A 25,285-nucleotide genomic window follows, 5' to 3' on the forward strand; every position below is an offset into this window, starting at 1 on the left:
TTAACAAATGTCTGGAAAATTGAATTGTGGCAACTGGATTTATTTTCTTGTTAGTTTAATTTGACTGTGTTTTGAATAAGCTAATGTTCTGATAGTTTGAATGAGAATCTTTATCAATACATTACTATACACTTTGGGGGAGTTTGAACTGGACTGCAGCCTGTGGGGGTGGGGGAACCCCTGAACTAGAAGATATCCAAGGTCTCCAAATCTGTTATTCTGTTAAAGATATTTTAATACTACTGCTGATAATTGTATATGTACCATTCTGCTACCTAGTGTAAGAAAGCATATAATTCTTGATGCTGAATCTGATATATTTCTGTGTCTGTGCTTTTATGTTCATGACTGTTATTGCTCCTCCTCTAATAACCTGAAGAACATTCTAGTTCTTTCAACAGGCAGTTTGTGAATGTATTTGTTAGGAATTTGTAACATTCATGTTTGCATAGCGGAGCTTTAAAGTGCAAGAATGCTTAACCTGTTTTGCAGCCAGGGGCTACACTTTTTTTCCTTTAAAAAAAAAAAGCCTTTTGCCGTTCTTGACGCCTACTTGGAGTTTATCACAGATCCTGACACCTGTGTGTGTGTGTGTGTGTGTGTGTGTGTGTGTGTGTAGAAAGCTTTGCACTGTGAATGAGCAAATATGCTTCATGTTCTTTCATAGCTTAAAAAACTAGTTCTATACAGTACTATCATAAACTACCATTGTTTTCCTCATATGGGTATTATGTAAAAATGCAAAGAGGGGACAATCTATAAGAAACTTTTCCAACATTTTGAAAAATAACACCCAGTTCTTTTGTGTGTATATGTGTGTGTTTAACATCAAAATATTGGTTTAGCTTAACTGTCTCATTGTGTCTGTGTTCTTCTAATGTTTGTGGCTGCCTTGCATTTCTACTTCAGTTTTGGCAGATTATTTGAGCTCATATGAGGGGCCTCTCCTGGTTTGCCTGCCAAACCATTAAGGATAATCGGAGTGACTATCATGGGGCAATGCCCCATGCTGTGCAGAGTTCTGTTTTCACCATCTACTTTCCTCCTGGCCTTCTACATCCCCCTGCACTTCCCTAAATCTGTTCTATATAGTCTCACAGCCTTTTAGACTAGATTTAGATGTGGTATTTGCTTTCCAGCTTAGATGCCTCTCAAGGAATTTGGTAGATACGTGTTTTATAGCAGTCAAGAAAATACAGCAGAATAAGTGATGAAATTTTTGGTTCTGATTCCTCAGTGGTGGGCAATTAATTTTGCCATAGGGCTGTATGAGAAATTGGGATGGTTTTAGAGGGCCAGACTAATATAATTAACTCAGTTTTACCCAATACTGTATATTATTGGGTAGAACTGAGTTAATTATATTATAATTATAAATTATAATTATATATTATATAATAGATTATACATTATCACATTATACATTATATATTATATTATATATATATAATTATATATTATACAGTATATTATATCTTGAACATCGGGTTCTTATCTAGAAAAGCTGGACCAACCTCTGTGGGCCGATCACAGACAGCGGGCGGGCCGCATCTTGCCCAGGTCTGATCTAGCGCAAACTCATTCTGCTAGGAAGCCATAATTAGAAACAATCATAATGAAACAGGTGTTTCAATGTCAGGTAATGTTTATTGATATAACTGACAGCAAATATGATTTCTTAGTCAGGAATGTTTGTGATTGATAAGTTATCATCATGTCCCCAAAATAGTACAAGAACTTCAGTAGATCAATATGTATGCTCACATAATATTGTTTTTACTTGTGAAGGAAAGAACATTCTTTTCCAGGGATTTATTTTTTTAATTCAATACACAATCACCCTTCTTTGAAGCAGCCACAACAAAGGCTGTGATGTGTTTCTTTCCCTTTTCATGCTCCAAATGATATTGAAAAATAGTTCAATTTAAGAGCATCTATGCTTGATCCAAGGTCACAGAGCGAATATCATGATTGTGTAGTGATTGCATCTTTTAGCCTTGGCAATCCTAGGGTGATAGAGTACAGAATGGCCAAAAGGGTGGAGATGGTGGGATATTGGTGAGTAGCAGGAGTTGAAATGAATGAAGGGAAATATATAAGTCCCAGGATAATGATACAAGATCATTATTTCAAGGGATTTGAAAAGCCCTTGTAGTTGTGGACAGGCTACCAAGTTCACAAATTTTGATCGTGTACCATGATGTATTGCAATAGCCATAACTTCAGGGACAGCGGGTAAATGAGTAATGTCAAATGGCTGCCAAACAAATGGTCATTATCCCAAGACTAGTTATATTCAAATAAAGTTCTATCACCATCTGGGAAAATCTAGTGGGGAGGCCACTTTTGGTACTAGTCCCTAGAACTGGAATTTATTACACCAGAAAATGTATCTAAAATGTTTGTTGTTGAATTTTAAATAATAATACAAGATCCTTCTAAATGATTGGTAACATATTTCTGGATTTCAAAGCGTTTCTCCAATCCTTTCCTTTGGAGATTAGAAAAAAACGCCCGGGACCATGAACGTTTCCATTTGTAAGTCTTTCGTGAGCACCGCATATGGACCTGGAAAGTTGAACAAAAGAAAAAAAGAGAGAGAGAAAAGGCATTTAAGAAAGGATTGCTTGAGAAGCAATCAATTAACCTAAACAATATTTGTCTTAATGCTGTTCATGTTTGTTCTTTTTACAGATTATGCCATGAATTTGTTTTGATGAAATAGTTCTTATTAATAGTTATTCATCATGCTAATTTGTTTGCACTGCAAGAGGTATGGAATTGACTTGAGAAATGGACATTAGGGTAAAAATAATCTAATAATAAATAATGCCAAATGGTGCTTCCTAAGAACTGGAAATACTAACTCTTCCCCAGTGAAGGGCCACCAAATTTTTTACTACCACACTGTGGGCGTGGATTATGCAGGATGCCCTGCATTTTCTTTCAACATCTTTCAGTGCAAATCGGGTGCTCTAGGGTGGAGCTCCATTTTTGCTACCCCACTGCGTCCCACACCCACCCACCATCCGGACTGTAGACCACTCCTGCTCTTCCCCCGTTAGCTGCAGGTATAAGTACAATTGGGAATGAATTTCACTGTTTCTTCTCTATAATGTTGATATATTCTGCATTCAGCGGGGGCCCTCCTCTTTACTGTCACCATCTGTATACTACTAAAATTCTTCTCATGCCCTTTAACTGGGTGAAATGATTATCACAGGGTCTGTGTCCAAAATCCAGGACTTGTGACTCCCAAAGGAATGAAATTGGGAAAGATGTGGTAGCTTTGGTGCTATTGGCTGCCACTATGTTTGCAGGCTGCTATGTAATCATGTGATCTTCATTTTCAACATTCCATAACAATTTCCCAGATGGTCTTGCAATCCCTCACTTCTTCTGTCCCAACTGAAGCAATCTACATGAAACCACTGAGTGAGATAATGGGTGAGTTACCATCAGTATGCTGATGATACTCAGCTATACATTCCACTCTGTGTCCACTCAATGAAGCAGTGGAAGTGATGTCCCGATGTCTGGAGGCTGTTAGGGTCTGGATGGGTGCTAACAGGTTCAAGCTGAACCCTGACATGATGGAGTGGCTGTGGGTTCTGCCTCCCAAGGAGACTTCCATCTGTCCGGCCATTACCTTGGGGGGAGGAGGAGCTTTTGATCCCCTCAGAGAGAGTCTGCAATTTCAGCATCCTCCTCGATCCACCTTAAAACATCATCTGTTGGCTGTGGCAAGGGGAGTGTTTGCCCAGGTTCGCCTGGTGCACCAGTTGCGGCCCTATCTGGACAGGGAGTCTTTATTCACAGTCACTCATTCTCTTATCACCTCGAGGTTCGACTACTGTAATGCTCTCTATATGGGGTTACCTTTGAAGAGTGTTCGGAAACTGCAAATTGTGCAGAATGCAGCCATGCCCAGGCATGCCCATGTCTTTCTAACACTCCACGGTCTGCACTGGCTGCCAATTGGTTACCAGACTCAATTCAAAGTGTTGGTTATGACCTATAAAGCACTACATGAAATCGGACCAGATTACTTGCAGGACCGCCTGCTGCCACATGAATCCCAGCAACCAGTTAAGTAGTAGTAGTAGTAGTAGTAGTAGTAGTAGTAGTAGTAGTAATAATAATAATAATAATAATAATAATAATAATAATAATTTATTAGATTTGTATGCCGCCCCTCTCCGAAGACTCGGGGCGGCTCACAACAATAATAAACAGTATACAGTAAACAAATCTAATATTTAATAAGAGATATCTAAAAAACCCATTATATAAAACCATACAACACAAGCGGACCATACATAAAACTATATAAGCCTGGGGGAAATTTTTCAATTACCCCATGCCTGGCGGTATAGGTGGGTCTTAAGCAATTTACAAAAGACAAGGAGGGTGGGGGCAGTTCTAATCTCTGGGGGGAGTTGATTCCAGAGGGCCGGGGCCACCACAGAGAAGGCTCTTCCTCTGGGGCCCGCCAGACAACATTGTTTAGTCGACGGGACCCGGAGAAGACCATCTCTGGGACCTTATCGGCTGCTGGGAGTCAGAGTCAGCCTTCTCCAGGTCCTGTCAACTAGACAATGTCGTTTGGTGGGACCTAAGGGAAGAGCCTTCTCTGTGGGGGCCCTGGTCCTCTGGAATCAGCTCTCCCTGGAGATTCATACTGCCCCCACCCTCCTCGTCTTTTGTAAGAGTCTTAAGACTCATTTATGTCATCAGGCTTGGGTTGATTAGATCTTAACCCCTGGCCAACGAATGATTGTATGATTGCTGTATGACTGGCTGGAATTGATTTTTAATACAATTAGGGATTTTAGATAGCCATGTAGTTTTAATTTAATTTAAATTTAATTGGATTAATTTTATTGTAATTTACTATTTTTCATATATTGTGAGCCGCCCCAAGTCTTCAGAGAGGGGCGGCATAGAAATCCAACAAATCAATCAATCAATCAATCAATCAATCAATCAATCAATCAATCAATCACTTATCTGCCTGTTAGAAAGGAAATGGAAGGAAAGGAAGGAAGGAAGGAAAGAAAGGAAGGGAAGGGAAAGGAAAAGAAATGAAGGGAAGAAATGAATCTCTGCACAACCTTCTTGGCCCATGTCACTCCTCTGTGTACTCCCCTGGTCCCTGTTGCCCTATCACATGCCTTTCCAGACGCACACTTCAATCCCACATGCACTCCTTGAACAGTGTCACATAGAAATCCTTTTCTGATCAGCCTTTTGTGATCTGCAAGGCACCTCTTTTGTACCCCTGTTCACTGTCCCCAAACTCTGCCTCTCCCACCCCTTTTTCGACCCGTGTGGCTTCTCTCTTCTCTTTCCAATTTGCATCCCCACATGCTATCACTGATCTGAACAACTCTTCTTACACTCTCCAAAGCACTGCCATATACTCTTCCTAAACAGGGTATTGTATTGTAATATTTGCAATACAACCTGCCTTTTACAAAAAATGCATATGATAATGTAATGCAACTATGAAAAGATGGAGCTTATGTTTAATCATGATTAGGAATATATGCCTCTGGTTGCAGTGGTGGGCAATTGCACTATAATAGTGTTGCTTAAAACTTATTCTAAGTTTTCTTAGATTTTGTTATGAGGCACAATATTACATTTCTGTTACCCAAATAAAACATACATTGAACTTTCTAAATAAGCCATCCCCACTTCCTGAAAGCTTCAAAATGTGGATGCAGGGAGACCTTTAGTAATGATAAAACAGATGAGGTTTGGGATATTTTGCTCTGTCTTTTTGCTAAAACAGATTGTGGTTATAGTCGAGTAGGCAAGCATTCTTTGGAATATTCTCCCCGCAATATATCTGGCTGTGGTGTGCTTCTGAAATCCTAATATGTCTCTTCATGCAGAACTTCAGGGTTAACATGTATTTGCTGACACTACACTAGATGTACCTTTCTATTTTGGGGATATGATCAAATAAATAAAGAGCACACACAATATATATATATATATATACAGAGCTGGAAGGATTCAGATCGAATAGCTCTAACTGCTAGTTCTCTGCTTTACAATGCAGAGTTCACCAGATCGAATCCCAGTAAAAGAAAGGGGTGTGGCTAGCTGATGAGGCCTAATAAGGCCGAAATGGGACCATCCTAGTCTCCCTTAATTTTAAAATTCCAGCTGAAAACATTTTAACATATATATATATATATATATATATATATATCTCACATGTTTGTTTGTTTTTTTGCTGAATTTGAAAATTAAGGGAGACTAGGATAGATCTATTTCGGCCTTATTTTGGCCTCATCAGCTAGTCATATCCATATATATAATATATATATATTTTCCCACTCACTGGGTAAATAGAATTTCTAGACAGCAGGCCTTTTCTCTTCCTTGAAGCCCAAGCTAGTTGATATAAATGGAAGACTTTGTTTTGAAGTACACTGTTGTTAGGGACACTGATCAGTCAGATCGTTTATTGTTTTAAAACTATTAATGTTTTCACTACTGGCAAAAATGCTAACAAAACAGATCAAGGTTCAGTGAATTCTCAGTAATGATTCAGTAAGGTCGGAAAAGGTCTCTTTCAAGCTGAAAAAATGAACTGCCTATTTAAGCCACAAAACTTCAGCAAATAAAATCCAATCATTAACTCGGGTCCATTGCAGCCGTTTTCTTTGTTTATAAGGGGAGCATGAAAAAAGCAGCCTCTCTAGAAAGTCATAAAGGGAGTTAAATCCTCCCTCAATTTAATAAAGCTGGAGGGCAAGGCGTACTGTTTGCCATGGGTTTGTCACAAGCTATAGAATTACAGCCAGACCCATGCAGGAGGCTGCCTGTTGACTCTGATTTTTCTAGAGCTCCCCTTCAAAATGGACAGGAACGGGGTGGGGGTGGGGGATGCCTCTGATTGCATGTTTCTTTCAGTCTTCTGGAGGAGTCTGACTAGTGACGTGAAAGTAGGCGCGATCAGGGGAGAAATTGTTTTAAATACATTCTGAGAGGTCATCTGAAGTCAGACTGTCAAGCCAGTGAACTTCATAGAAATAGTTGGAAGGCTTTGCTACGATTTTCAAAGGCAGGAGAAAAGTTATATTGCTTGAATGAAAGGACCCCACAATCAAATGTGCTTCATCCCCAACCTATTTATGTTCCAAAACAGAGGAGAAGAAACAGAAGCTTACTTTTTAACCCAGATCTTGCTACGCCAGTGAATGAAGTTCAGAGGAGAACATCAAAGAAGTATGAAGTCTGCAGGTACCAGCACAGAGATTTCCTTCTTCAGCAATATCCTATCAGCATATTCCTTCATCACAGGTATTCTTACGCTTGCTGTATATCTGTTGAATGTTTTCCTGAAGGGAATCTCCTCTCTATTTTTCATCTTGTGCCTCTTAATTATATTTCTGGAGAGAACTAAAGGAAAGGAAAGATGCTTTTTACACATGTATTATTGTACATAATTTCTAATGATCTGCTTTTGGCTATGAAATGATAGGAATCTTGATCCAAGTGGAACACAATAACTATATGAAAAAGAGGAAAGCAATGTGGCATGGTTAGGCAACTTTGTTTTCAATTCCTGATCAAAATTAGTATATGGGGGTGAGAAAATGTTAGAATAAAATTTGGTATTTGTGAAGTATTTCAACAATTTCTTCAAATACATCTCCAGATACTCTTTTTTAAATCCCATATTGGAGGTAGTTTTTGAATATCTGAAATTCAGGCCTTGGTGATATTTAAATTAAATCCTTTGTTATCCTAATTATGCATCTATTCTGTATCATTAGTGTTTGGAGTAGCACAATTTTATCTAAATATTTATTATGGTCCTATCAGGCTGTTCAATTTGCTATTATCACTAGAGATTTAGCTTCCCACAATTTTAGTATTTATTATTATTTTCCTTCCACAATTATATAATATAAACTTTCTATTGTATAATCTGAGGAGTTAATGCTTACATATATTTTCTCTGCTGGTTAAATTAATTTTCCCTGAGAAGATGTTCTTTTTAAAAATAAATGATTCCTAGAGTCACTGAGTTTATATTTTTGTATATTTGTTATATTGTAACAAAGCATATAAGAAATCTTTCCACTCTCTTCCCAGAGCCTTTCTTTTGAAAGCCTCTCAGTGTGGAAATGAAGTATTACTTTCTGTGCTCCTTCTGATCTTTCATTCTACCCTTGAGGAGAAAATAAAGTTATTTTTAGAATAGTGGTTAGTAATAGTAATAATAAAACCCCTTTTAAAAATTATGCTTATCTAAAATATTTGAGTGAAAAAGAGTAACTGTTATAATTCAGAATTAGCTAGCTCTTCAGCTGCAAGAGAAACTTTAACTTACGGTATATTAAGATATTTTAATAATATTTAGTAAAAGTTGTGATAAAAATATTCCAAATATTTTGGAAATGGTTTGCCCTTGCCTCCAACATAGTGGTTCATTTTATAGAAGATGTGAGCCATGTATTCATGCTAATCACTATATTTCAATCTTGCAATATTCTTTAACTGAAGATTGGAAAGCAATTAGTATATAGTGGGTCTGCGCACATGTTTCTGCAAGTAATTGCTTGCACAGCAGTACTTTTAAAAAGTAAAGATATATAAACTATGCCTAAAAATTTATTTATTTATTTATTTATTTTATTATTTAGATTTGTATGCCGCCCCTCTCCGCAGACAATAACATTGTTATTTGTAACAATGTGGTAAGACAGGCATATGAGTGATGATTTAAACTGAGTATTTTACTGATATATGAGTAGCAACAGACCAGTTAGGTGTCTCAATGGAAGTTATAAAGAGGGTAGTTTAAGTACTAAGGCACAGATTCTAGAACAGTGATGGTGAACCTTTTTTTCCTCAAGTGGTGAAAGCGCATCACATGCGTGCAGGGGTGGGCTACTGCCCGGACGGGGGGGAATGCAGTGGGGTAGTGAAAATGGAGGTCCACACCAGAGCACCCAATTTGCACTGAAAGATGTTGAAAGGAAATGCAGGGCATCCTGCATAGGCCATGCCCACAGCGTGGTAGTAAAAAGTTTGGTAGACCTTCACTGCATGCGTGCCCAAACCAATAATTCAATGCCCCCACATGCCATGCTCCCTGCGCATGCATGCATGACACCCCACACACGCCCAGTTTTGGTCTTAGCAGGCCTCCGGAGGCCGGAAATGGCCTGTTTCTAGACTTCTGGTAGGCTCAGATGCTTTCCTGGAGCCAGGGGAGGCCCTCCAGAGGGCAGAAATGGCACATTTCAAGATCTCCAGTAGGTCCAGTAGGCCTGTTCTTTGCTCTTCCCAGGCTCTGGAGGCTTTCTTGTAGCCTGAGGAGGGCAAAAACAGCCTCCCCTGTCCCCCAGGAGGCCCTCCAGAAGATGAAAATACCTTTTTAGAGCCTCCATTCAAGCCCTGGCATCCAAAAAAGGCTGCATGGAGAATCCTGGAACGAAAGGGGTGGTGTGGATGGGGCCAGTCGAAAATCAGCTGGCCAGCATGTGCATGCACGCTGGAGCTGACTTAGGGCAACAGCTTGTGTGCCCGCAGATATGGCTCTGCATGCCACCTGTGGCACATGTACCATAGGTTTGCCATCATGGTTCTAGAATGACAAACCAGTCACGTCCCCTTTTTCTGCATATGACAATAATTCCCCATATAATTATATTACATATAATCCTCATTTTTAAATAGTTGGCTTGCTTGCCTTTATGTCCCTGTGCTGAATTCAAAGTGCTGGTCTTGATGTAAAAGTTTCTGCACAATTTGGGGTCAGTATACATGAAATAAGATCTCCACATGTGCTGCCTTACATCTGCAGGCTGGAGAGGCTTGTTTCATATCACCAATAGTTGACATACAGTGCAGGTTGGCAGGAAATGGATCTTTTCCATAATGCCCTCCAAATATAAAGTGCTTGATCTTAGGTGGCACATTAAGCACCCAGAAATTGATATTTCATTTATTGTGCCAATGAATGGGTGGCCAATGTAATCTAGGATTTATATCTGTGTTTTATTTTCTCTTTTTCCCTTTATGTACTTACCATTGAGCTTTCTAAATTTTGTACTGCTATTCATTTACACTTCTAAGAAATCTATATCATATTCTGCTATAACATTTGTGAGGCTAGATTAAAATGACCAGATTTTAAGATTGGGAAAGAGGGACACCATTAAGGGGGAGGGGGAGGTGGGTGGCCTAAAAAATGTTTGCAATTTTTTTTTGCCAAAAAAATTTCTTTCTTTCTCTCTCCCTCCTTCCCTCTTTCTTACTCTCTTCATCCCTTCCTCTCTCTTTTTTCTCTCTCTTTCTCTCTCTTCCTTCCTCCTTGTCTCTTTCTTTCTCTCTCTCTCCTTCCCTCCCTCTCGGTCTCTTTCTCTCTCTTTTCCTTCCTCTCCTTTTTTATCTCTCCCTTCCTCCCTTTCTCTTTTTAACTCTCTCTCTTTTGCTCTCTCTCTCTCTCTTTCTATTTTGTACACCAACGGCGGCAGCTGGATGTCTTGCTGGACACTGTACATGCTGGTGCTGTGCTGGGCATGGGTGCGAGGCTGCCACTGGCCCACTGGCTGGGTTGGGACGGAGGTTCCAGCCCTGCGCCCATGCCCAGCCCAGCCCAGTGCCAGCATGTACGGTGTACAGCAACATGTCCAGCCACCACCGTTGGTGCCTCCGCCCTGGAGCTCCCGCTTGCAGCTGACCCCCCCCGCCACTGACCCGTGGCTACTGCCCAGTGCCGCTGCTGCCGGTGCCCTCCCGCTCCTTCGATCCCTGCATCACCTTTGCTGCCCGCCCTGCTGCTCCGTGCCACCCAAAGCTGGCCAGCACTGCTGCCCCTGCAGGCCCACCTTGGGCCCAAGCCCTTCCTGCTGCCTGAGAGCTGCAAAGCTCACCTGCGCCGCTGGGTCCCAAAGCTTACCTGCCGCCACCGCCGGGGAAGCTCCAGCTGGGGGGATGCTGCAGCTGTGGGAGAGGCTGCCTCCAAAGCTGAAGGGCAGAAACTCAGTGCCTCCCTGGAAGGGCTGTGCACGCGTTTGGCTCTAAACATTTTGCAAACTTGCCCAGGCTTTGGGACTCTGGGTGGGGGGGAACCAGCTCCAAAATCATGATATTTTTGAACCGCCGTGGAATGCAGGAAAAATCATTCAGAAGTGGGACTGTCCTACTGAAGGCGGGACGTCTGGTCACCTTAGACTAGATTTAATTCCTTAGTTTTGCTTTTGAATACAAAAGTTCTTCAACAACATCTTGGTGAAGAGATTACAACAGTTGGTTGGTGAGCCAGTGTAGAGCCTACAGCAGCTGTGAGTTGCTCCTGGTTCAGCCTGGTTCTATAAACTGGTACCGCCAGCGGCCGGAGGCTCCACCCATCTGCCCAGGATGATTCTGTGCATGCGAACCAGTAGTAAAGGGTTTTAGAACCCACAACTGGCCCATAGGCTAGAGATGAAATCTAGCAGGTTCTAACAGGTTCTGGAAAACTGATAGTGGGAATTTTGAGTAGTTCGGAGAATCGTACCAGAAATTTTGAGTTCAGATAACCGGCAAACATCATGCCTGGCTGGCCTCAGAGTGGGGTGGGAATTGAGATTTTGCAGTATCCTTCCCCTGCCACACCCACCAAGCCATGCCCACCAAGCCACACCGTGCCCACCAAGCCATGCCTACAGAACCGGTAGTAAAAAAAGTTCAGAGTTCAGAGTTCCAAAGCTATTTCGAACTTACTGGAAATGATTTGGGATTGAAATAGCCTCACAAAATTGAAATAGCTTGCCTTGAAATTGAAATAGTGGTTTTTAGTTCAAAATGTATGTTTTGAGATTTCCCCCCATAAATACTAATAGTAAAAATTAGTTAGTTTTAAAATAGCTGAAGAGAAGGAAAGGTAGTTCTTATTCTGTCCTGTGTATTATCATTTTAAGATTCATTTTCAAAGTCAACTCAATAGATAAAGTTTGCAAATAGCATATTTTTTCCTGTTAATAATTTGGCAGTTACTTGTATTTATTTTCAATACTTGTTCCTTTTCATTTCAATACTTTCCTTTTCATTTTAGCTACTGAAGAATAACATAACATTTGTATGGGTTGGAAACACATACTGTGGATATTGGTGACTCAATAAAGCAGCCATCCTATTAACTGTATAAATTTATCCATATATTGCCAAATTGCATTTCAAAATGCTTCAGATTTCTAAAATATGTTCTCTGCCGAGAATTAAATAAGCCATCAGCCAATGAATGAGCACATATGTTTATTCATTTTTATTTCAAAGGCTGAATCTTTATATAGTAATAGTTATTACTCAGAGGCATCTGAATGTAGAAGACATAACAAAAATATTTTGTTAGAGAATTGGGACTGGGAAAATGATTATCTGCCTTGATACTCCAAAGTATTTCCCCCCACCAAAAAACATTTTATTTTTATTTTATTTCATTTTCATTTTATTCCACCTACATAATTTTCATGCACTAATTATATTATTTCATTTTCCTCATCTTTTCACCAGTGATTCTTGATGTGGCAAAAGCTAATTGTGTTATCACAATAATTAATAATTTGTTCTAGTAATTTTGTTCCATGCTTGTTGGGCTGCCTGCACAATGTCTCTCAGAGAACCCCTACATTTTGCCTTTATCTTTTGCCTTTGAAATTCAGTGGCATAATGACCAATATTTAATAAATATGCTAATAAATCATTGCATTACTGGAAACCTTTATGCATCAATTTTGACTCTTCGACTTTCCTCAAAGAGCCCAACACAAGGTAAACATTTGCAACCTCTCCATTCTGTCTCCCCATTGTATCCTTGGACATACTGCTGAACTTAGAGAACCTTTTTCTTTAAAAGGTGTCCCACAAAGATGAAAAAGGGGCTGCTAGCTCTGGCTTGTTTATTTTATTATTAAAGTTTCCAAATACCCACATTTGTGTGTCATCTGTATTCTCTTAATATTTTGTGTTACAGCCTAAGTTCTGTCAGATACTTTGATTTGTAAAAAGAGAAAATAATTAACACAGTTATTATCAATACCAAGGTTTCTCTTTGTGTGAATATTTCCTGCTCTTAAAAAATATATTTTCCATCTTTCAGAAAACCCTGAACGAGCTGCCCTCTGTTTTGTGTCTGGGATTTGCATTGGACTTCTCTTGACCTTGTTGGCTTTAGTTGTCCAAATCTCCTGTCAAACTGATTGCAAACAGTCATCAACCCAAAGGCAACAGTGCAACAGTGACGGTAGCTGGAGTGACAGTGACTCTGATACTACCTCAGACCTGTCCATGCGACGGCAACGTCGATTTGAACGGACTTTGAACATGAATGTCTTTGCTTCGGCTGAGGAGCTTGAGAGAGCGCAACGACTGGAGGAAAGGGAGCGCATCATCCGAGAGATATGGATGAATGGACAGCCAGATGTTCCAGGAACCAGGAGCCTGAATCGTTACTATTGATGGCAACAAATGGGACTGAACTCATGGGGTCTCTTAAGTCTGCTTGGAAGAGGACTGAAGTCCTACTCTATAAAGGCAATATTTTTACTTTACCCTTTCGATCTAAGGACAACCTTTTTCAATATTTTGCTCAGGTTGCAAAGTTGGGGAAAGGGGAAGGTTTGTTTCTTCTCAATGCTTTGGTTGCTACAAATTGGAAGAGCACACAAATATTTTTCTCCTCTTCTCCTCTCAACTAACAAGTCCAAAGATAAGTAGGAAGGAGAATTTTTTAGCTTCTTCTTCTTGAGACTTCACTTTCAGATTTGGTCTCCAAAATGACCTCAGGAAACATATTACTAAATTCCCTGCTCAACTTGATGTCACTGCTAAAAAATGAATGAGAAACTGGCATGTGATCTCTCACATTTGCCAGATAACTTATTTCCAAGAAGGTCTGGGGTCCTCCTATAGAAATCAGAGGGCTTCTTTGAATATAAAATGGCGAGTGATTGCAATTGGTGCTTTGTTTTCTTTCTGCTTTGTGATTGGCCACATTCACCATGGCATGACAGCCATTTCCTAAGAATGTCTATCTCTTCTAAATTTCAGATCTTTACCCATTGGGACAAAAAGCTTGAGAACCATTGTTCCACCAGATTACTTTTTCCTGCTGCTGTTTCTAGCAGGAATCAGAGTTCTGTTCCTCCTGTGCAGCTGATGCCTTCTGGGGAAAACAAGCAGGGCTCTGATCAAATGAAAGAGTGGGGTATGTCCCTCTCAGCTGTGCTCTATAAATCTTCCTCACCCTGCAGATTTGCTGAAATTAAGCTATCCATCTCTTTAATTCTGACAATCACAGTCCTCCCCTGATTAACCACTATCTTCACCAACAATTTTTCTTGAATTTTATTGGAAATAAAGGGATATGCTGTACAAGATGAAAGGCTCACTTTATATTTGATGAAAGGCTCACTTTATATTTTAAAAAATGTGAGATTTATGGTTGGACTCTTTCTCCAGGCACATGTCTAAAATATGAATTTTAACCTGCTTGGTGTTTTAATAATAACAAACCTGCTAGATACTATGACTGCCTTTACCAACTGGCAAAGCAGATCTAAAATAAAAGTTTCTGAGGTCTGTGAGAAGTTATGGGCAAAGAACATAAAAAGCCTGGAGCAATCACTGACATAGTTCAGGAGAAAGAAAATTGGGGTAATGCTTGTAGACATTCATATTTGCCCATAAGCTGTAATTAACAAAGCATCCAAGAGTGCCTTAATAGAAGACAATACCTGATAAGAGAGATATAGAAGAAGAAAGGTGAACAACTATCTCGCGACTTTGAAAAGTCTTGGCATTGACCTAATTTTTCTTTCTTTCCCACAGATGCTTCAAAACTGGGCATTTCCACATTATGAAATCAGCTTGCTAGTTGCACATTCACTAATACATTGTGTTATTTAAGACTGTGTTTCAGGGATGTAAAATTCTCCTCTTAACTCAAATTCCCACATTCCCCCTCCTCGCTGTTGTTTTCTATTGAGTCTTCTTCCAGTCAGGAATTTTATATTATTGTAGGAATTATGTGAGTTTCAAATGCATTATTAACAACCTCAGAATGATTGTCAGAATTTTATGAGTGTGTACATATGCAATTTGAAAGTACTGATTAAAATTGTTTTCTTATAACTTGTGTTATAATATTTTATATATTTTAGTCCAGTGGTTCCCAAAGTAGGTGGTACTGCTCCCTGGGGGTGGTGGGATGCAATTTGAAAGTACTGATTAAAATTGTTTTCTTATAACTTGTGTTATAATATTTTATATATTTTAGTCCAGTGGTTCCCAAAGTAGGTGGTACTGCTCCCTGGGGGTGGTGGGATGACGTAGGGAGGCACTAAGAGGCAAGGGTGGCAGCAGGGGGGGGCACTAAGAGGGGCTGGGGGTGTGTGGCTGGCTGGCCATGCCCCCAAAACAATCCTGTTCCACGCCCCTGCTGCCAATGTACACCCAATAGCCCACTCACCACTTTTCCTGCCATGCAGCGTTTCTAACCCATCTACCCTACCGCCGGTCTATATAAGCTGTTCCCCATTACCCCTTGGCGCTTGCTTCACCTTGCCGACGCCTTGTCTCACCAATGCCCTGGTCGCTGCTTGCTCACTCTGTCCTTCCAATCTTTGCTCTGCAGTTTGCCTGCCTGAAGCGCTGCACCCCTGATCTGCCTGCCAGGTAAGCCTGCGAAGTTGCAGGCCTACCTAAATGCCCCTGTATCCCCACCACCACCTTAGCCTGCTTTTCCTACTCCATTCCCCATGGCTCTGCCATGCGTTGCAGCCTTCCATGTGGTCTTCCCGGTGGTTCCCCATGCCCGCTTGCCTTCTAAGGTTGGTGCTAGTATCATCTTCATCCATCCATCCATCCATCATCCATCCATCCATCCATCCATCTCTCTATCATCTCTCTCTCCCTCTCTCTCCCCTATCTGAATTTAATCTGCATAGAGTAGAATCTTAATCTTTCTTGGTTCCATAGTAGGTACTTTGTTTCATTGAAATACAAGTTATGTTCTCCATATTTAAACTTGCCACAACTATACAAACAACAACATATAATTATTAATTATTAATCTAATAATAGATTAATGTTCAAGCAATTCAAAGAAAGTGATCTGCTAAATTTCTAAAGAATTAAAGCAGACTGTCTTGTGCTTTAACTGTATACATGTCATATATAATTCAAACCATTGGAAATGTTCAACTATATTTCGCACATTCATCCAATATGTGACATTTTTGTTAAATTCCCTGATGTATCCCAATGATAGCATTTACTGGATTTTTTTTCTGCCAGTCCTAGCCTAGCGTTAATATTCCAATGAGAATTCCAGTGAACTAATGAGGCATGATTTCCCTTTCCTGAAGCTACAATAATATGCACATGTGAGAAAGAACACTTTATGGGCTCTTTGCACTTCACGGGGTAGGAGTTTTCTGCAGTCTGTTGGAGAAATGTTCAACTACTTCTAGAAATTAGCCTTTTATTATTCCAATACATTTATTGTATTTTCTGTTTCAACAAGAATTTTTGTAACTTGGCTTAGGTCTGTGTATCAGCCAGAAATGCAAACATGTTGTGTTTGGTGACTGGTTGGGATAAGGATATAGTACAGCAGCAATACATATTTCCCTATATAAACAAGGAATGTATGGAAACATTATACTGTTTGTAGGATATTTTATTCTTATGAAGTGTTACATAATAATCAACAACTCTATGCACAAAAGTCTCTCTGTTTTCTTATTCTTGTAAGTAAAGAAAGAGCTTTGTTAAATAATAACAACATGAACCAATTTCCTTCATCTTAAAATACTATTTAACACAATATGTACTTCTATATCCAATTTGTTACAACAAGACGTAGACAAGGATAAGAACATAAATTGGTATAATATATATTTATTTGCAGCCAAATAATGACATTATTGCCCAGCATTCATCAATAGTAGTAGTGTAAATCACCTTTTTGGTCTAAGCTACTGTTTTTCTAAGCTTTCTCTGGTTCATTCTAATTTTTCCATATAGACATTAGACAGGAAGAAATCTGGATTTCCTGCACAGTACACTAACATTATAAATTCTCTAACAGTGAATTCCAGCTTTCTATGGTTCTTAATAGCACACATAATGAGGTTTAAATAACCTGGCTTTAATGGCTTTATTTTAAGATCCATACTTTGTGTATGGGGTATGGGGGAAACGTTTTCCTATTTCTGTTTCTATATTCCAGCAAAAGGAAAAATACTCCTATCCTTTTATTTAACTTTTATTCCATTTGGAATCCAGGGAACTTAAAAGAGCTTAGGGCTGCCCTAGTTCCAGTCAAAGATTTTTCTGTAGGTAATTATTAATGACAAGCTCTATCTTCTTTTCTAAAAGTGAATTAAATTAACCGTCATTACTTATAAACTATGCCTTATACAATCCTAGGGTTTGATGCCTAAATCCCAGAACAGAGCTCTTAGGAAGAGTTTCCTTTGTTTTGGAGTAAAAAAATATTCAATAATAAGTTTAAAATGAGAGCATAAGATTACTTCAAACTCCATTGATGCTTTATAATAAAGGAAAATGGAATAAGAGATCAAGAAATTTCACATAACACAATCTTTAAAGACTTTTTTCCATTGATGAAGAAGGCAAGTTACAAAATGTGCATTACATCATGCAAATGCTGTGACATCTATGAAGACATAAATATGTAATGGAGACCTTTGTACCATGACATCATGACATATTTCATCATCCAGCATGGCCTGGGAGATGCTACAATTTTGGTCAATCTTGCAGCTAGGATAACTAGAAAGACCACAATTTGCATTGCTCTTTCAAATCAACCTTGCTGGAGAGGGTATGTTTGAGTAGATGATCCTACAATCACTTGACAGAGAGGTCACTGATGAAAGTATGCCTAATTCATCTGTACAACGGCTGTTGTTTCTACCAAATTCCTCCTAGTGTGATCATTTTCTAGAGCCAGAGCAAGGACATCTCAAAAGCTGACAATCTAAAACACTAGGTCAGCGTCACTGTTAATACCAAACTTGGATTGGAGATGCCTTTATTTAAATTTCCATTTGGCATGGTCAGATGCCCCTAGAAGAAGCAGACATTATCAAATATATAATATATATTCTATTTCCAGACCCACCTCTCTGGGAAGAAACATCAAAGAAAGAGGCAGTCTCAAGCAGAAGTAGCTTTTCTTCCCAAGTGCCATGGGAAATAGGGTAGTTACTAGGTTGAAGAGAGCTCAGTGCTGTTCCTGGCTTTTTTGTTAGAAGAAATTATGTGGGCACACAAGAAGATTACAAATGGAAAATTATCTACTCTGTCATATATAATGTTATAATAGTGGTAACCAGTGTTCCCTCTAAGTTTTTTTGGGGTGGGCAGAAAAGTATAGTGTCTGAGCGGCAGTCCCTTTGGGACTGGGCGGCACAGAAATAAAAAACAAACAAACAAACAAACAAATAAAAAACCCATCCTGTTTTGCCTCAGAGAATTTCAAAATAAAATACTGTACTGTGTGTCTATAACAGTGAGCTCATAATAGGGCAACTCTATCAATATCAAAATGCCACTCAAATAGTTGAGCTAGTTTCAAACTAGATTTTGATTTTCTTTCTCTCTTCCTTACTCCCATTCTTTTTCTTTCTCTTTTCCTTCCTCTCTTTTTTCTATCTGTTTCTCTCTCTTCCTCTCTCTCTCCTTCCCTCTCACTCTTTCCCTCTCGGCTTCTGGGCAGGTTTGGAAAACTCTGAGTTGATGATGATTTTTAAGTGAGTGATTGCTCACTGCTCAGCTTAGAGGGAACTATGGTGGTAACAGTAAAATTTAATACAAACTACAAGGAAATAGAGAAAAGGAAACATGCAATAAAAAGAAATTTTAAAAGAGAAGAGGAAAGTAAGAATATACATAAAAACAAAAGAAATATATAAAGAACTTATTTCCAGCCTTCATCACAACAAGCATAAAGAAATTTAGTAATTTATTTGTCCCCTTTCAGGTTACCAACATCTTCTCACACCCCATAAACCAGCGGTCCCCAAACTACGGCCCGCGGGCCGGATGCGGCCCGCTGAGGTCATTTACCCGGCCCGTGGCAGCGTACGAGATTTTACCATCTATAATATACTAAGTTCCGAATGTCATCTCTACTCTGCTGCCGAGCGTCTGGCGGCGGCAAGGAAGAGGAAAGCCAGGAGGGCGGGGAGGAAAGCACCCTATGGCAGAGCAGCAACAGTTCCTCTGAGAAAGAAATTGGCCAATTGCTTTCCTCCCCGCCCCCTGGCTTTCCGCCTCCTCCTCCTCCAGACGCTCAGCTGCAGACCGTCTTTGTCCCTCCAGTGCCGCTTTTTTGCTTTTTTTTTTTTTGCACCGGTGAGGTTTGCGCGCACTTGGGCACTTTTGGCGTGTGGGGGGTCTGCTGCGGAGAGGGAGAGAGAGAGAGAGAGAGAAAGAGGGAGACATAGAAAGGGAGTGTGAGAGAGAAATAACGCAAGAAAGAGAGGGAGAGAGAGAGCGGGAGAGTGCTGCTTTTTTGCTTCTTCGCTGCCCGCGGGGAGCCTGGAAGCCCTGCAAGAGTGTCTGGAGGGGGCAGTAAACAAGACCGGCTCTTGGTCCCTTGAGCCCGCCACCGCCGCCTCTGTTCGGGCGAAGGGATCTCCTTGGTGGAGAAAGGAAGGAAGCCAAAGGAAGCTCAGCTCAACGAGGGCCGGCTGTTGGTCCCTTGAAGCTGCCGCCGCCGCCGCCCACCGAGGAGATCCCTTCGCCTGAACGGAGGTGGCGGCGGCGGGCTCAAAGGACCAACAGCCGGTCTTTCTCGGTGCTGAATTGTTGCAGCCACTGAGGCCGCCTCTGCCTCCGCCAAGGGACCAACAGCCGGTCCTTTTCGGACCGAGGCCGCCCACCGAGGAGATCCCTTCGCCTGGAGGCGGATGCGGCCTCAGAAGCTGCAACAATTCAGCGCGGAGAAAGACCGGCTCTTGGTTCCTTGAGCTCGCCGCCGCCGCCTCCGTTCGGGCGAAGGGATCTCCTTGGTGGGCGGCGGCGGCTGCAGCTTCAAGGGACCAACACCCGGTCCTCGTTGAGCTGAGCTTCCTTTGGCTTCCTTCGAGGCGGCAGGTGAGCTTTGCAGCTTTGCATCGAAGGAAGCCAAAGGAAGCTCAGCCTGGGGGCGGGCCTGAAGCAGCCACCGCCGCCTACTCCGCCCCGGGCTTTGGCTGCACTGGGCAGCTCTGGCGGGCGCGGGGCAGCAGGGCAAGCCGCGAAGGTGGCGCCGCCAAATGTGGGTCGAGCAGGGGGGGCACTAAGCAGTAGCCGTAAGGCGGCGGTGGGGCAGTTGGCTGCAAGGCACCGGCGCCGGCGGCTTGATGTGTTACGTACATTGCTGGCGCTGCGCTGGACATGGGGCTGGCACCTCCGTCCCGGCCCAGCCAGCGGGCCAGTGCCAGCCCTGTGCCCAGGCCCAGCGCAGCGCCAGCAATGTACTGCGACCCGACGTTGGTACCACTGTCTTGGAGCTTCTGCTTGCAGCCGACTGGCTCGCGGCGCGTTGCAGGGCAGAAAAAAAAAGAAGAGAGGAAGGAAGAGAGAAGAAAAGGAGAGAGAGAGAGAAGGAAAGCATGAGAGAGAGGGAGAGAAAACAAGTGAGAGGGGGAGGGAATGTGAGAGAAAGAGAAAAATGAGAAAATGATGGAGGGAAAGAACGAGGGAGAGGGAAACAAAACAAATGAGACAGAAGGAAAAAAAGGGAGAGGGAAGAGAGAAGTGGAAAGGAGGGAAGGAGGGAGGGAGGGAAAGAAGAAGAAATGGAGGGAACAAGGAAGGAAGGAAGAATGAAATGAATTGAGGGGTGGAGGAAGGAAGGACTTTTTTGGGGGGGCGGTGTAAATTTTTAAAAAAATTTCTCTCAACATACATTCAAACAATACAATGTACTAATTTTCCCTGAATAAAATGCAGTATTTTGTCAGTAACTAATATCAATCATCAAAAAAGTTGCAAAAGTTTTTTTTTCTAATGTTGTGATCCAGGTACATACTTTTCTTTTAATTAAATTCCCTCCTTAATGTTCCTTCTAAAAGTACAACACCAATTATATTTCTAACTTAACCATTATGCCAAAGTGCTTTCTTCTTTCTTTATATATTTTTCTATAAATATTTTTATATATTTTTCTATAAACCAAGAAAACCTTGTATAACCAATCAGATGTTAACAAAAGAAAATTAAAAACAAAACATAAACATATATGAATCTCAGACTTCTTCCCCCCCCCAAATAGTACGTTCCCATTTTGTTTTTTACATTAAAATAAGGTATGTGCAGTGTGCATAGGGATTTGTTCATAGTTTTTTTTATAGTCCGGCCCTCCAACAGTCTGAGGGACAGTGAACTGGCCCCCTGTGTAAAAAGTTTGGGGACCCCTGCCATAAACCATTGCATTAAAGATTAACTTTTCAATCCTTAACAAGAAAGTCCAAAAAGGGTTGCCAGAAGTAACAACATTTCTAAATTTAGCTTTGATCAAATAAACCAATTTAATGTTACTTTTTACTTCTAAAAGTCTTAATCTTTAGTTCATTCTTGTATGATTCATCTTCATTTCTTCTTTATCCCATTGCATTGTTCTTCAAGGCTTTAACAAGCCTCTTTTATTAATCCGGTAGGAAAACATTATCCAGGCCAATCTTTTGGTGCCCCCAGAAAATAGTGATGATATTAATAACTTCTGATCAGTCACACCAAGGTAAGATGGCCCCAGAGTGGTTTTGTGACAGGATATTTGAACTTTCAGTCTTCTCTCTAAAGACCCAGCTGTGCTACTATGGCATTAAATCACATCTACATGTTTACTGTGCTATGAACAGCTATTTTCTTGCCCCTCTCTCAAACACATCTGTGCAACATCAAGAACTAGATATATTTCAGTAAAGTATATATGCCACCCTGGAATAACTTCAGAATCTTGAACATTGTAAGATAAATTTCTGCCTACAATGAGACTGAATTAATTAAGGTGGAATCTATGAATGATTTCAAACATTTTTTCCAGGATTCTTGCTGCTTACATTGGAAAGTTGCCATTGGTGAGATAAGCTGTCTATCTTAACTGTTTAAGCTTCCTTTCCATTCCTAGCTTCCTCTCAATCTTTCTCAAAATGTATAATCTGCAAGTTTGGAAGTGAAGTAGACCCACAGACAGGGTTCAAAAAATCGGTACTTTTTATTCAGCTCAGAGAACAAGTAACAGCTCAGCAAGGCAAGTGACAATTCAGCTAGTACCGACTGACTCTGCTTGGAGAAACCGCTTCTTTTATACTTTTGCGGCTCCCGCCAAAGCAAGAGCCAGCCGCGTCTGAGCCAATCAGGAGCGACTTCCTGCTTTATCTCAGACAGCGCTGGAAGACGGAACAAACTATCTACAGGAAATACAAGGTAGCCATTTCAAGATACAACACCCCTCCCCTCATAGTTGGACACATCCATCACGATAGCCATGTGACAAAGTCGTCCAATCGGTGGGGTCTCCGTGAAGCTCGCTCTGACCTGCGCAGTTCAATTTCTCCTTCGACACCGACTGTGGAGGATGGCTCGCCGTTGTTCTCCCGGTGCGGTGGACTTGGCCTGGCGGGCCCAACGAGGACCTCGGAGGAGGAGGATGGCTCGGCGTCGCTGGATGGCTCTCCCTGGCCCGATAAGTTCCTTTGCGTGTCCCTTAATTCGGGCAATGTGTTAAAGTCTGTTGAAGGGGGAGAGTCCATGTCAGCGGTTTGTGGCAAAGGATTTTCTGTTCGTTTCCGAATGTGGTCGATGTGTCGTTTCCACAGTCGACCATCCTCTAGTTTTACCATATAAGTCTTTGGTGCATTTTGTTTAACAACAATTCCCTTCATCCAGTTTACACCTCCATCAAAATTTTTTACATATACATTTTGTCCCAAGTACATTTCTCTTTCAGGTTTTACAAACATTTGATTATTAACACAGAATCTTGGGTTCAACCTATCTAGTGGTGACCTTAATTTTCTTCCCATTAATAACTCTGCAGGGCTTACATGTGTGTGAGAGTTAGGGGTGATGTGTTGGGTGAGCAAGAATTGGTCCAAGTTTTGTTGTACATCCCCAGGGCCTGACCTGCGCAATGCCTCCTTTGCCACACGAACGTAACGTTCTGCCAAGCCATTAGCCCATGGCGAGTAAGGCGAGATGAGGGCATGCTTGACCCCTAGGCCGTCAAGGAACAATTCGAATTGCCTGGCTGTTAGCTGTGGCCCATTGTCAGACACTAAGATATCCGGGCAACCATGGGTGGCAAACAGTCTACTCAATATCTTGATGGTGGCACTTGTGGTTATGTTGTTCATTGCTATTATTTCCACCCATTTGGAGAACGCATCAACCACTATTAGGAAATACTGGGATCCCACTGGACCAGCAAAGTCAATGTGGATTCTTGACCAAGGCCCAGCAGGCTGCTCCCACTCTGCTGGAGTTGTTTTGGGGGGATTGGGCCGTGATTCTTGGCATGGGTCACACTTTGATACCCAGTTTTCAATATCAGCATCCAAACCTGGCCACCATAAATGCCCTCTTGCTAGGCTCTTCATCCTGACAATCCCAGGATGGCCCACATGTAACATTTTGAGTACCTTTACCCTTAGGCTTTTGGGGATGATCACTCTATCTCCCCACAGCAGGCAACCCTTTACATATGATAACTCAAGTCTTTTGGTTTTGAAATCACACAACTCAGGTTTCACAGAGTCATTTTGCCATCCCTTAAGTACACAGTTGACCACTTGTTTAAGGATTTGATCTTGCTGCGTGTGTGCAGCTACCTCTTTGGCCGTGGTTAGTGGGTTATCCTCGAGCTCTATCTTTAATACATCTGTGGAAGGAGCAGGGTCCTCCACTAAGTCTGTTATGTGGCACCTACTGAGGCCATCTGCGTGATTGATTTCCTTCCCCCCCTTGTGGGTGAGTTCATACTGGTACCCTGAGAGGAAAAGGGCCCACCTGATCAGTCTTGGAGACATAAATGGCGGAGTGGGCTTGTTGGGGGCTAGCAGGCCTAGTAAGGGCTTGTGGTCTGTAACCAATTCAAAACTTCTTCCAAAAATGTAATTGTGAAATTTCTTCACCCCTGCCACTAAAGCTAGAGCCTCTTTATCTAACTGGCTATAATTCCTCTCTGTGCTGGTCATGGTTCTGGAAAAGAATGCGATTGGGGCCTCTGTATTATTAGGCAGAACGTGAGCTAGGACTCCTCCTGCGCCGTACGGTGAAGCGTCGCACGTGAGCCTAATGGGTAGTGAAGTACTGTATTGGACTACCACACTTTTAGAAGTTAGTAATTGCTTTATTTGGAAAAAGGCTTCACGTTCAGTTTTCCCCCAGGTCCAACGGGTTTCCTTCTGGAGTAAACGATGTAGAGGCTCTGCTACTGTTGCCTTCTGCTTCAAAAAAACGGAATAAAAATTAAGGAGGCCTAAAAATGCCTGCAGTTCATTCTTATCTTGTGGCTCTGGGGCTTCACTAATGGCCCTCAGTTTCTCTGTTGTGGGGTGGATACCTTCTTTGTCCACTTTATATCCCAGGAATTCTATACTGTTGGTTCCCCAGACACATTTGTCAGGCTTGATCCTTAAGCCTTTATCCAGTAACCTCTTAAGTACTTCCCTTATTCTTTTGTTTACTTGTTCTTGGTTTTCCCCTGCAATTAAGATGTCATCAAAATATGGGATGGCCCCATTTACCCCTGACAATAGGCGTTCCATAATACTCTGGAATATCCCTGGGGCTATGCTTACCCCAAACTGTAACCTTGTGCATTTGAAAGCCCCCCTGTGTGTTACAATCGTTTGTGCGTTTGCTGTTTGTTCATCGACCGGAAGCTGCTGGTAAGCCTGCGCGAGGTCGATTTTTGCAAACCTTTTCCCTTCCCCCAGGGAGTGTAGGAGTTGTTGTACCACCGGGATGGGGTAGGGGTGATGTTGGAGAGCCTTATTAGGGTGGATTTATAGTCAGCGCAAACCCTTAAAGAACCATCTGGCTTTAGAGGCGTAACTATGGGCGTTTCCCATGGCCCTTGTTCCACAGGGACCAAAATACCTTGGCTTATAAGTTTATCTAGCTGCAGGTCTAGCTTGGGGAGAAGCGGGAGGGGTACCCTGCGAGGTTTGAGCCGGACTGGTGGAACCTTGGGGTCAATAGAAAATGATATAGGGGGCCCCTTATACGATCCCAAGGTGGGGCTGAA

The 25,285-nt window shown here is 41.6% G+C and overlaps 1 protein-coding gene across 11 annotated transcripts in view; it reads left to right on the plus strand.

The window, feature by feature from the left end:
* Positions 1 to 15,147, plus strand: part of EVA1A (eva-1 homolog A, regulator of programmed cell death) — a 36,565-nt gene extending 21,418 nt beyond the window's left edge. For 6 of the 11 annotated variants that reach the window (XM_070732397.1, XM_070732402.1, XM_070732401.1 and 3 more), the window contains 2 exons: positions 7,166 to 7,320; positions 13,115 to 15,147. In XM_070732397.1, coding sequence (XP_070588498.1) covers positions 7,218 to 7,320; positions 13,115 to 13,473 — 462 coding nt within the window. In that variant the 5' untranslated portion in view covers positions 7,166 to 7,217 and the 3' untranslated portion in view covers positions 13,474 to 15,147. Of the gene's footprint in view, positions 1 to 2,699; positions 2,774 to 6,690; positions 7,321 to 13,114 lie in introns of those variants that run through there. The other 5 variants (XR_011557340.1, XR_011557339.1, XM_070732396.1 and 2 more) reach the window with 4 other exon arrangements.
* Positions 15,148 to 25,285: the final 10,138 nt, after the last annotated feature.

This window comes from Erythrolamprus reginae, chromosome 1 (genome assembly GCF_031021105.1).
Source record: "Erythrolamprus reginae isolate rEryReg1 chromosome 1, rEryReg1.hap1, whole genome shotgun sequence".
Taxonomy (NCBI): Eukaryota; Metazoa; Chordata; class Lepidosauria; order Squamata; family Dipsadidae; genus Erythrolamprus; species Erythrolamprus reginae.